The 12,707-nt window shown below is 40.9% G+C and overlaps 1 protein-coding gene across 2 annotated transcripts in view; it reads right to left on the bottom strand.

The window, feature by feature from the left end:
• Positions 1–1,879: 1,879 nt before the first annotated feature.
• mitfa (melanocyte inducing transcription factor a) overlaps positions 1,880–12,707 on the bottom strand; it is a 32,561-nt gene continuing 21,733 nt past the window's right edge. Inside the window, exons 3-11 of one of the 2 annotated variants that reach the window (XM_030418946.1) lie at positions 8,792–9,004; positions 8,600–8,695; positions 8,357–8,465; positions 7,799–7,882; positions 7,381–7,437; positions 6,889–6,964; positions 6,526–6,673; positions 4,424–4,820; positions 1,880–4,105 (exon numbers count right to left, since the gene is read on the bottom strand). In XM_030418946.1, the coding sequence (XP_030274806.1) occupies positions 4,086–4,105; positions 4,424–4,820; positions 6,526–6,673; positions 6,889–6,964; positions 7,381–7,437; positions 7,799–7,882; positions 8,357–8,465; positions 8,600–8,695; positions 8,792–9,004 (1,200 nt within the window). In that variant the 3' untranslated portion in view covers positions 1,880–4,085. Of the gene's footprint in view, positions 4,821–6,525; positions 6,674–6,888; positions 6,965–7,380; positions 7,438–7,798; positions 7,883–8,356; positions 8,466–8,599; positions 8,696–8,791; positions 9,005–9,732; positions 9,853–12,707 lie in introns of those variants that run through there. The other variant, XM_030418947.1, reaches the window with a different exon arrangement.

The following is a 12,707-nucleotide window of genomic DNA, read 5'->3' as shown; positions in this document are numbered from 1 at the left end:
ACCGCATGTGAAAAGCAAACTTTATTTTGAATGTCTAGCCAGATGTTTCTTCTCTCCCGGTCACATGTTTCCCATAACGGGGAGGCTCTGCATAGAGTATGCCTCAGAGATAGTATTGGCAACCCAGCGGGACAAATATTGCTTCGACACGGGGAGGCCCAAATTGTTACCACGTAAAAACACAAACAGCTGAGAATGTGAGCACCTCAGAGATTGAGCACGTGCAATGTAAGCACTGAGTGCCCGCACGGGGCACAAAGTAGGGTCAGGTCGAAAAGCACTGATCTCAATAACCTGGTTCACTATCTGAGGGTTTACGACCCTAGGCAGAAATGCAGGGTTCTGCCAAAGAGACACACCAGTGTCATCAGCCTTCCACCTCAAACAATCCCTACTCACAGACAGAGCGTTTAATTCGCCCACTCGTTTAGCTGAACATATAGCCAAGAGGAAAGCTGTTTTGTGAGACAGGAACTTGAGGGCAGACTGATCAAGGGGCTCATTTGGAGGTTGAGTCAGGGACCTCAACACCAACAAGAGGTCCCACGATGAAGTTCTGGGGGACCTGGTCAGAAGCAGGTGACAGGCCCCTTTAATGAATTGAGACACCGACATGTCGACAACATGTCAAGAAAACCCCCAATTCTGGTTATAATTGGCACGGATAGAGGGAGCTCGGGCATGTCCTATAGTCCTCAGAACGGCTTCATCTAATCTCTGAGAGCAGGACTGAGGAGGGGCCATGCCCAGAGCTGCAGAAGAGCAGGTCTGGGATGCCAAATCTGGCCCCCGCCTTTGAGGAGGTCCGACCTGCCTGGTAGGGCCCAGGGTTGACCGTGGACCAGGCGAAGGAGCATGGGAAACCAGTGCTTCCTCGGCCACCAAGGGGCTATCAGCAGCACCCTGTAACGGCCCATGGTGACCCTGTGGAGCCTGGGAAATCAACAAGCGTGGGGGAAAAGCGTACAACAACCGGTCCGGCCACTCGTGAGACAGAGCATCCAGACCAGGAGAACCCCCTCTGCCCATTAGGGAGAACCACATCCTGCAGTGTGTTGTTACCGCAGAGGCTAACAGGTCGACCTGGGCCATACCAAACCGAGCCCACAGGAGGGCCGCCCCCTCTGGGTGAAGCCTCCAATCTCCCGGGAGAGGACCCGTCCTGGACAGGAGGTCCGCCGCCCGGTTCGCAACGTTGGGAATGTAGACTACCTATTAACTTAATTACCAATAAACTGGGTCGGCAAAAAAGCACCACCCGCGACCAACTTAAGCTCACCAGCCCCACTCACTGTGCACGAACACACGAGGGGGGGGGACACAAGCCAAACAGCGGGTTAAAACGGGAAAATAAACAATAATACAAACAAAGGAGGAAGCAGCTTCTGAGTACACTCAACTAGCTTGATAATTCACACCTATAGAGGAGAAAAGGCTGTGAAAGCAAAATGCCTTACCACAAGCTGCGGGTAATGACAATCACCTGAAACAAAGAGAGAAGTTAAAACACTCTGTACGTAGCGTAACCTCTGCCATGTTTACAGTACATCAAATGCGCAATAGAAACAATCCACATACAATCCTAAGGGGTGCGAGGCGAGATGCCTGCACCGCAGTGATGGATTGTTAATTGTGGAGTCCAAAAAAAGACCGGTATGAGTGGACCAGTAGCTAGACAGAGTGGACCAGTAGCTGTAGCTACACTGTAGCTGCAGCTTGTTTTCATGATCCTTAAATGATTATAGCAAAATATATCAATGGATCCTTTGTAGGTTTCACACCACGAAACAACAACCAACAACATTATGTCATTTTCATTCTTTATTCACAAAAGACACTATATACAATATATCAGCATTGAAATTTTTTTTTTTGTTGTTGTAAAATACTGGTAAGAGATAACAAACAATAACAAAAATGTATGTTCTGCACAGACATCACAAGAGATGATTTCCCCAGCATACATGTCAGATAAAGATTAAATTCATCAATACCTATGAAGCAATTGATACGTTTTGGCCACAAGACCAGGTATAATATATGTAGTGCTCTTGTCATTAAATTGATTGTGTGTGCCTGACCCACATTTTATAAAACACTGTAGTACACATCACAAATAGTGGTGACAATATGGGATACAATTACCTTGTATTGATAAAGTACAAATTAAGTTGTGACGTCTGACATTATGTTAGAACAATACAGGGTAATGTGTGCAGTTATGAATTTAAAGACTCCTCAGAGAAACCTCTCTCTGTACTACTGGTACTGTATAAATCTCAGAAGAAAATAAGCTCTCGGTGGACAAAGAAAAAACAAAATAAATAAACGATAATAGTAATAAAATATTATCTAAAAATAGTAATGACGAGACTTCTGCTCAATGCTTGATTTCTTCAGAATACATTCAAAACACAGGGTAAAAAAATCATACGATTTTAAATATGTTTCAAAAATATTACTAATATACAATAATATCCAACATTTGATCCTTTAATATTTAAAGCAACATTATGTAACATTTTTACCTTAAAACAACGACCTCAAAATCATGCTGATGGTACAGTGTCTTGTAATAGGGTGAATGGTGACTCAGTCTCTTTTTCCTGCACTATGTACCTTCAGTTAGAGGGTTGGATCACAGCATTACATGTTTACTTTGAGTTTTGTTTGTAGTTAGCACCTATATTACGTCTGACATCTAACTGTTACACTGTAAATAATTTTGTGCTGTTTCAACTTAAAAGTCTAAGTTCATTTTCCGCCTTATTAATATTTGAGTTAACTTAATTTATATATTTCATGAATAAAAGTTTAAAATCTTTTAAGTTTTCTTTTTTTGTGAAACACAATTTGAAATTAACTGAACTTGAAAATACATCTTCAGGTAAGTATGTAAGATATCAAGTTGAATCAATGAAAGTTCAGTGACACTGACAATACATTTGATATCTTATTACGTTTGAAGATTTCTTTGAGGGGTCGGTGCTGCATTGCTGAGTGCAGCAGCAGTAGCTCCTTTTGGAGTTGACTGTTGCAGGATCAGCATAGAGACATTACATGAAGCATAACGGTGCTGCATTGCTGAGTGCAGCAGCAGTAGCTCCTTTTGGAGTTGACTGTTGCAGGATCAGCATAGAGACATTACATGAAGCATAACGGTGCTGCATTGCTGAGTGCAGCAGCAGTAGCTCATTTTGGAGTTGACTGTTGCAGGATCAGCATAGAGACATTACATGAAGCACAACGGTGCTGCATTGCTGAGTGCAGCAGCAGTAGCTCCTTTTGGAGTTGACTGTTGCAGGATCAGCATAGAGACATTACATGAAGCACAACGGTGCTGCATTGCTGAGTGCAGCAGCAGTAGCTCCTTTTGGAGTTGACTGTTGCAGGATCAGCATAGAGACATTACATGAAGCAACTCTAACGGCAGTGGCTTGATCAGATGGCTAAAGTCTGAATTCAATATTAACCTCATCATTATGATGGTTAGAATTATTTTCTTTATTGTAAAACAAGAAACAACCATGTTTCAACCATGATTAATCTTGAAATGTATTAAAGACGCACAACAAGTTTCCATGATATGTGTTTCCTAGAACTATGAAAAAAGAAGGTTTTCTGGAGAGATTCACCTCTTAAAAAATGCATGCTGGGAAGTCAAAATGCATGTGGGAAGTCAGTCACTATGGTGATGAATTGTTCTTATTCTTATTTAACTTATACTTGTGTGAGATGATTGAACTCAGCATTTCAAGTCAAAAGACTTCAAGTTAAAAGAACTCATGTTTATGAATTCAGAAGTGGTCTGAAAATAAAAAAAAACGATTAATGTTTAATCAACTTCAAAAAAACAAAACAAATTTAAGTTAAGTTAATTTGAAAAGAAGAAAAGTTGATTCCACTGAATTCCATAATGAAGCTTTACAGTGTACAGACCGGGGATTTGTATTAATGACAGTGGTGTTCTACTCAAGTAACTGTGGGGGAGGTCAATTTCTATTCCATGGCAATTAGTGTAGCCAGTAGCAACTTCTTTTTGCACATTTTCTTTCAATGAAGCCTTCAGAAGTTTCAGAGAAGAGTCAGTCATCTAGTATTCTGTCTAGAAGAAGTAAATATGAAAACCTTTGTTTAAAAGAAGAGAAAAATAAACAGGCTCAAACTGTAAAGTTGATCTGACAATTCTGTAATGACAGCTCACTTTGTATATGATTGTCAGGTGATTCTTAACTGTCTACATTAAACATAAAATACTGTGTACAATCAAGGAACTGAAATGTCACAATAACATTAACAAATAGTATTTGAACAGCATTAAATGGGCAACATATACAAAAAAATACAGAGTCACTCTCCCTGACCGGGATGCGTGAGATGGAAAGTGTCAGTAAAGCCCCTGGCATTTGACAGTGCTAACAACCTTGTTCCTTCTCCTCCATACTCGAGCAGGAACTGTGGTGGCTGCTGACGTTGTTGGAACCTTCTGGGGACATCGAGGACAGCAGGGGATCACTAGGGGAAATTGGCGCCAGGATGTTGTCCCTTACCAGTTCCTTCATTTGACAGGTCCTGGAGTTTCCATATAGGCCGGGATCCCCGCTGTCTGCAGGCATCTGATCGAAGGTTATGGTGCCGTTGTTGAGGTCCAGTGTGGTGGGAGGGGACATGTCAGGAGTCGAGTTATGCTGGTAGAGATCTGAGGGGCAGTCGCCGAGGACGGGCTCCTGTTTGATGGCTCGCGCCATCAGATCTGATGTGCAGACAGATGGGGATGACACCACTGTAAGACCATGAGCACGGGCCTGGATCTCCAACTCCTAGACAAAAAAGAATGCAATGAGACTGAGCACAATGTAGTGAAACCTGTTCCTGAGGGTGGGAGCAGCCAGAACACCCTGAGGAAACCCACGCAAACACACAGAGAACATGTAAACGCCACACAGAAAGACTCTTCCCCAGCTGGGAATCGAACCCAAGAACCTGCTGTGAGACAATGCAATGATCCTCCAACGGGTCACCTAAGGAAACTTTGTCAAGACTTTCACTTCTTCAGTTGTCTTCCTATCTTACTAAATAAAAAATTAGAAAAAGTAGACAACACATTTACAATTTAATCAATGTAATGCTACACTGGGAAAGATTCTTTTTCACTTTGCCAGTGGCTCTGTGAGACCTTTGAGCTATATCCAGTTGTTGCTTGCTTAAACTCACTGTGACATTACTCACACTTTGATGTTCAGCAGGAAGAATCTTGTATCATGTTTATTGTCTTAGTTTAGCATATTGGAATGCTAACATTTGCTAATTATCACTGAACACAATGCTAAGATGAGACTAATGGGAGAGTCATTCATTTTGGACTGCGAGCCAAAATGTGAAATAGTTTGAAATGTTGACCTAATGGTCACCCTAAAGGGTCACCAAAGTTACTACAATATTCATGAATGTACCAACATTTGTGTCAGTCAATTCAATAGCTATGAAGACGTTTCCCTCAAAACCACTAATATTAGAAAAAAGCGAAAAAAGTCAAGGGATCACCAAAATCAGTATGATTCAACAGGCACGCGGGACGATGTTTTAAATAGGGGGGGGCTGCCAACTGAATGAATGAAAAGTGGGGTCGGGTCGTTTTATAATCGGGGTCTAACCGTTGACACACGCTGATAGTTGTCTGGGTCGCTACAAGACCGCAACGGCAGAGGGCGCCAGCTTATTGTAGAGACGCCACTGACACTGTGGCTGGGTTATCTGTCAATCACAGCGGAGAAGAAGTGACAGGAGATGAAAAGTGGAGAGACGCGGTGATTTTACGGAGCAAAGTGGATCAAAAGTAAGGCAAGGTAACAGACATCTGAGGCAGAGCTATGATGCTAATTTTAAGATAATGGTGATCAATGCAGCGGAGGTGCCAAACAACTGTCAGCCAACCAAGAAATATGGAGTTACGGAGTGTAACGTCCGAAGATGGCGGGTCCAAAAAGACCGTCTGAAAGTGCTAACAGTAGGAGAAAAGCTTATCGTGGTCCTCTAAGCGGCCGCTTCCAAGAGATTGACAGGAGGGTATTTGAGTTTGTTATTGAGAAACGAATTTTGGTTATCAGAGTCTTTTTCTGAAGATTAATCTTGAAAAGAGGGGTCGTCTTATAATCAGGGTCGTCCTATATTCGGTCAATACGGTATATTTATTTCAAACATTTAGGTTTACAGTGATGTTACACCCTGCAGCCACCACCAGGGGGGGCTGCAGCCCCGGCAGCACCCCCCTTCCCGCGCTACTGGGATTCAACATCTGGGAAGCACAGATTTTTTAAAATTTCATGGTGACCTGTCCAATGAATTATATATTTCAAGCAATGTACTTTATCACATTAGAATGACAACTGTTAATTTTAGCCTCTGGTGGAAAAATAGAGGAATGAAATACTCTGTGGAAATACTGTTTGTATGCGTAAAGTACTCAGTAAGGCTCTGCTTATTGTACTGTTTGGTGGCTTGCTCCACCAAAGATCAATGGCCTACCTGTATACGGAGCATCAGATGGCGGTTGGCGTGCTCCAGCTTCCTCTGCCTGCACTCAAGCTCCTTGGCTCTCTGCTGGTCCCGCTGTAGCCTCCTGATATAGTCCACTGATGCTTTCAGAATGGTGCCCTTATTCCAGCGCATGTCTCTGGGGTATACAGGAGACAAAGGTTTACAGTCAGAGTCAGCTGACCGGCTGACCAGAACAGCACAGGACTCCTTTACGGCCCCTCCAAACAAATATGTCATGACACTTTAAGGAGACTGAAGCATGTGAAAGGGAGGCCATGAAAACAAAGTTGAATGAATAAACTGACGGCAAGACATGCATTTATCATTAAGATGTATACAAAAAACACTTACGGATCATTTGACTTGGGTATCAGCGTTCCCAGCTCCTTGATGCGATCGTTAATGTTGAATCTCCGTCTTCGTTCAACTAAAACGTTGTCATATAGAGTGTACAGTTAGTAAAGAAGCCTTTGTAGTCTTTGAAGATTTAAATCAATACACTTTTTCACAGATCAAACAATTTGATAAAAAATGTTTTATCTTCCTGCTTTGTTTTTTTTTATTCATTAAAAACTGGAAATACAGGGAAACTGGAAAAAACTGAAATGCATGAAAATTGGAAATAAAATTGAAATGAAAAAAATCAACATCATATTAATACGCTTCCTATAACAGTGACAAATTATATTTTAATGAAAGTTATCTCAGACATCAAGGCTGTTTCGATATTTCATGAAAACATCTCGAAGCTGTTAAAATGCCTGTTCTCTCTGAATGTCAGCAGCCATTTTAACACAGAACTACACTGCAAAGTAAAATGTGATTCTATTTTGATCGACGTACTTAAGTTGTGGTTGTCCTTCTTCTGTCTTTCCTTTGCAAGAGCACGAACTTCAGCCTCTGCGGAGCAAAGAGAAACATGAGTAATCTTTTCATTTAATGGGTAATACCGTACTACTGTGTGTCAAATTAATGGAATTACATATTGGCAGTTCGCATAATGCACGGTCAATCTGTTACAGCTAGGACATTTTTATTTACGTTATGTTATGCCGGAAAGTCACAGCCAATAATAAATCATTATTATTATCATGTGAATCACAGCGGGAAATAAAGCTGATTTTCTACAATTACACTTCTTTCATATTGTGTGCGATTTAGTCATACACAAATTTACAGTTTCTGAAAATCTGACTGAAAACAGCTTTTACAGTTAACAAAACATCATCTTTTCCACTTGCGTCATTATCACTTTGCTTACCTACTGGAAAACCCTCTGGCCTTTGATAGTTTTCATACTGGCCACAGGATCCAGGCTTGTCCAGTACTTGCTTCATGCCTGGAGCTGGAGTAATTATTTGGCAAATGATTGACTTAATGGTATCTCGTGCATTTCCAAATTGCACACAATATTGACACTGGCCTATAGTCGTGCTTTCACCTTCTACAATCTAACGGAGGGGTGTCAGTTTTCTCCTTTACAAGGATCTAATCATAAAAAACAAAATAATTTACTCCATAATTGCCCAAATACTGCATCAATTCTTAGACAATTAGAAACTTTTCTCAGTGTGTGTTTCAATCACTTTTTGATGAAGACATGAGGTGAGGTTTGCAAAAAGACTGTACTTAGAGCCACTTATTGGTCACAGTGAAGTGTGCTCAAATGACTGTCAAATGATTTCGCAGTTTGAATTTGCAGCAATCACATAGTCCACGACTTCAACCCAAATGATAATGTACAGTACAGATAATCAACAGTAAAAAGAATAGGTACTGATGCTGTGTGAGAGATGTTTCAGTAATTTTTTTGTTTTACCTGAGTATTCCCTCTTAATGCTGGTTGGACAGGAGTTGCTGATGGCAAGGCCCGGGAGAGGAAGTCCTTGGTTGCCGTACACATCAAGAAGGTTACCAGACACAGGGAGCTATGCAGTATTAAAGAAATGTCAGTTAAACGAAAGTGCCTTGTATATAAATAATTATTTCTAAACTTCCCTTTCACAGTAATATTTTTCATACATTGGATACTTTTAAAGGTTGGGTTAACTTGAAAAATGACCTGGTTGTTCATTTGGAGTCCCGGGTCCATAAGTCCGAGAACATCGTCATTGTAACTCGACTCCAAGCTAATAATATCATCAATGACATCATCCATCTAGAAAACACAAAACCACATTTGATTCAATAATTAAAGTGTGTACAGACGTGTTATCTGAATGTAATGAACGTGTCTGGCAATGAGCAGGCGTACCTCTTTCTCACAGTTGGAGCTGAGGGTGAGCAGAGCCATGGGACTGTTGGGGGCGCTGCTGCCGGGACCGGGTGGCATGCCGTGCTCTGGGGGTTGGCTGGGGCACTGGCTGCCGGCTTTACCACCCAGGGTGGTGGACAGATACTGCCTCACCTGCTGCCTCTGAGCCTGCTGGATGTGGTACTTGGTGGGATTCTCCAGGTGGGACTGCACCTTCACGGCCAAGACATAGTAGACACATTAGAACCTTGGATTTAGATATTTTTTTTTCTTCTATTGCGTTTCGTATCGCAGCTTAGTAAACATTTTTTTGTTCGATAATTCCATTTTAAGTCTAAATCATAAGCTTGGTTTTCAAGGAAATCAAAAGGAATCAAGTTGTACGGTTGAGTTGCAGTTAAAATACTAATCTCTATTGTATTATGCCTGTCATTAGAACTGAAAACACCATTTCAAAAGCAGACTTTGAAGTCTTGCATTTGAACACATCTCTTTCTCCTAATATTACAGTAACATTTTTCGAAATTTAAAAGAAAACAAAGGTCTGATCTCAAATGTGCAGCAAAGATTATTTGGACAGCATCATTCGCTGCATGGCTGACTCCTGACATGTCCACAGAAGGGACAATGTGAAGTTGTATCACATGACCCATAATGATAAATTTAAGTTCATGCAGCATTTTAAAGACAATTCATTTCCTTTTCTACGCTACTGCCTTTTCTCTGTTAGGCCAACGGTTCTGACTTGTGTTTAGCAAGTGTAGATAAACAATAATCGGGATAATGACACAGTCTTTCACGGACATTCTGTCACAATTAAATGCTATTCAGCGACAAAAGGAAATGAAATATTAGCCTCAACTTTAGTCTCCATTTCAGTCGCTACACTTTTGTCTTTTGCATTAATGTAGAAAAAATAAAATAAAATCAGTCCATCTCACCTGATAGTGGCTGTATTCAAGCATCTCCAACATGTTATTCGAGTCGTAATTGATTGAAATGAATTACATATGGTTTCCCTTTATCTTGCTAGCCAACACAGTGGACTGTGAGCTAGCGTGTGCAAAACTGAGAGCACTCACTAGTCCTGCTTAATATATCCACAGCTTGAAGCTCATTAGTTATGCAAGTTAAGAAATGGAGGAGGACACTGAGACTCATCCTCCTACAGCTGTGCTGTGCCAGTTTAACTATGAATTTATGTCTTTAAAGAGTCCATTTGACGTCACCACTTCCAGCTCACAAAGAAGTCTTTTTACTGGCTGGCCAGTAGTCTGCGAACTGAAGCCTGCTTAAGGCCATCTAACGTTTAATCTTTAGTTCTGCTCATCTAATATAAAACATTATTTGTTCTGTGCACCGGGAACACAATTGACACCACTGTCTCACTAGAAACTAGACATATGAAAACCCAAATGTGTGGTGTGTTTACCAACGCTACACTTTTTTAAGGATTTTTAGAGGTTAATTAAATTTAACTGCCGATTGTCATGCAGTCACATTTGCAGGGTAAAGGGTGAGGAGCTTGATTTTAGGGAAAATGACTCAATGCGCTTCTAAGGAACGTACGGAACTTGTCTATCCAAATAAACTGTTGCCCGGTCTAGGTCAGCGATTATTGCATTACAAATCATTAAATATCAAGACAGCAGCAGTGAAAGGGAGTTTTTCCATAGCCTTTAGTTTTGTGAATCAATTGATCATGGCGTCATGCAGTCAATGGCGCACTGCAGGAGGCCTGGAGGGTGTGATGATTGACTTGTTGTGGCCAGAGGTGAACTGTAGAGGTCGGACTATAGAATTGTTGGAAACAGGGCAGGATTGTGACCCATGACCCAAATGATATGGAGCACAGAACAGTAAAACTAAGCAGAGGAGAACTTGGCGGGTAAAATTGCAACAGTTCTTAGAAGAATATAGCATCATAATATGTAAAAGAATCCATCTATGTCAAACTGGAACAACCATCTGTGGACAGAGGAGGTGGCCTACGACACTACGTATCACCCACCTACAATGCTGTTCTGAGTTCCCTCACCAGACAGCTTAACAACCATTCATACCTGGGCTTACTTAGCCTTAGCAACCCACATGAAGGACGGTTTGACCAACAACTCTGAAACTCAGAGCTCACACGTGTCCTCAACGACTCTGTGAGGACACTCCCAGACACAGTTTAGAAGCCTGCAACTCCCCTCCAGATAGTTAGAACTGAAGAAGCCTATTAGATGAGAGGTGAAACATCTTCAAGAAACTGAAACAAGTCCAGCTGCCTACGATACAGCACTCAGTTACCATGACCTGTATGACTGAAAACCTTCATCAACATATAGCAGAATAAATAAGTCAAATGGTCAAATGTAAAGCTAACTGCATTAGGCAAAGACAACTGAACATAAAATAACTCAAACAACAACACTCGCTAGTAACATGAACAGGCAAGGCAATATTGCATGTATGAGAATAAGAGGTCATGGATGTGGTGTGTATAGAAAATTCAGCAAGAGAAGAGGCTCTGCAACTCAAGTTCAGAATCAAGGGGCAAAGATTAGAAAAGGTCCCTGTAAGTTATTATGGGTTTGGTAGGAGCTTGAGGCCCCAAAAAAGAATGAAGCAGGAAATGAGTCCTCTGTTGCCAGGATTTATCCGGACAGACCAGCACATAAATCTGTTTAGTTCTTTGAAACATGCACCCTCTCAAACTACACTGTCGCACTAAGTCATTATATCATTTAATTAAGAGTGGATTTAAGAATACGTTTATTATATCTGGCAGTAAAATTGTTGAACTACAGTATGAACTTGATCCTTTTTGGCTTGGGACAGGTTCTTAATGGCTTGCGGTGTCTGCTTACATCTAGTTGTCCTTTTTTGAGTATGACACCCAAGATCACACTAGGTTAAATTCAACATTTATTATGGTGGTAGTCGCATGTTTCAGTGCATTCAATTCAGTTCAGTGGATCTTTATTTGTACGGAACACAGACATTTACATTGCCAAAGCATGATGTAGAATATCTTAACAATACATTAAAATGTAAGCTTGCACTTACAAAAACAAACAATTAAATACAAACAAGTGAGAACTATATATACATTTCTTAAAAGAATAAAATACCCAATGTCAGTGGGTGTACTGAAGCTGGGAAGACCAGAGAATCCAGGAAGAGCAAGCTACATTTTGCAAGTAGCCAACCTAAAATATCAACCTACTTCAAACTGAAAAGGCTACCTGCCCAACAGTAACTGCTCTCTAGTGTAACGTTAAAGTGAAACAAAATGCAACCCGGGCTTTTTTTGTGAATGTATATGAGTCAAACCTTAATGTAAAAGCATAATTATGACAAAAGAGGCACTTTTAAGATTTACAGTAGTTTCGTCACCTTAACTCTCCTCAAAGTTAGGTCGCATTCTGAGGTCAATATTTCTTGGCTGCCATGACAACTGGGAGCGGAACAAGCTACTGCTAAGGTGAGCTGTTAGAAAAACATTCTTTTTAGCAAACTCTGTGTGCACAAACAATGTTCTCAATGATTGTGTTCATGTGTAGAGACCCTGGTGATACTAGGAGCAAAGTTTCATGTTGTGTCAGGCCTTCTTAGTGTTTTAAAAATAGCGATTTTGATGCTATCGTAAAAGTGCCCCTTTCACTGAGAAAATTAGCTTGACCCGAAAATGAAAATACGGTAAATCTTAAAAGTGCCTCTTTCGTCATAATTATGCTTTCACACTAAGGTTTGACTCATATACATTCACAAAAAAAGCCTAGGTTGCATTTTGGAAGAGTTTCACTTTAAGCGTGTTCTCTTTGTGCTAACTTGGTTAGCTTCTGAATGAGTCTGTAGCTGCTGGACTGGCTGTTCTCAATGCTCAGGGGTGGTGTGCTTTGTGCTACTAACTTAGGTTAAGATAAAC

This window comes from Sparus aurata, chromosome 6 (assembly GCF_900880675.1).
Source record: "Sparus aurata chromosome 6, fSpaAur1.1, whole genome shotgun sequence".
In the NCBI taxonomy this organism is placed as follows: domain Eukaryota; kingdom Metazoa; phylum Chordata; class Actinopteri; order Spariformes; family Sparidae; genus Sparus; species Sparus aurata.
Note: the sequence above shows the minus strand (reverse complement) of the source record. Positions and strands in the feature narration are given on the sequence as shown.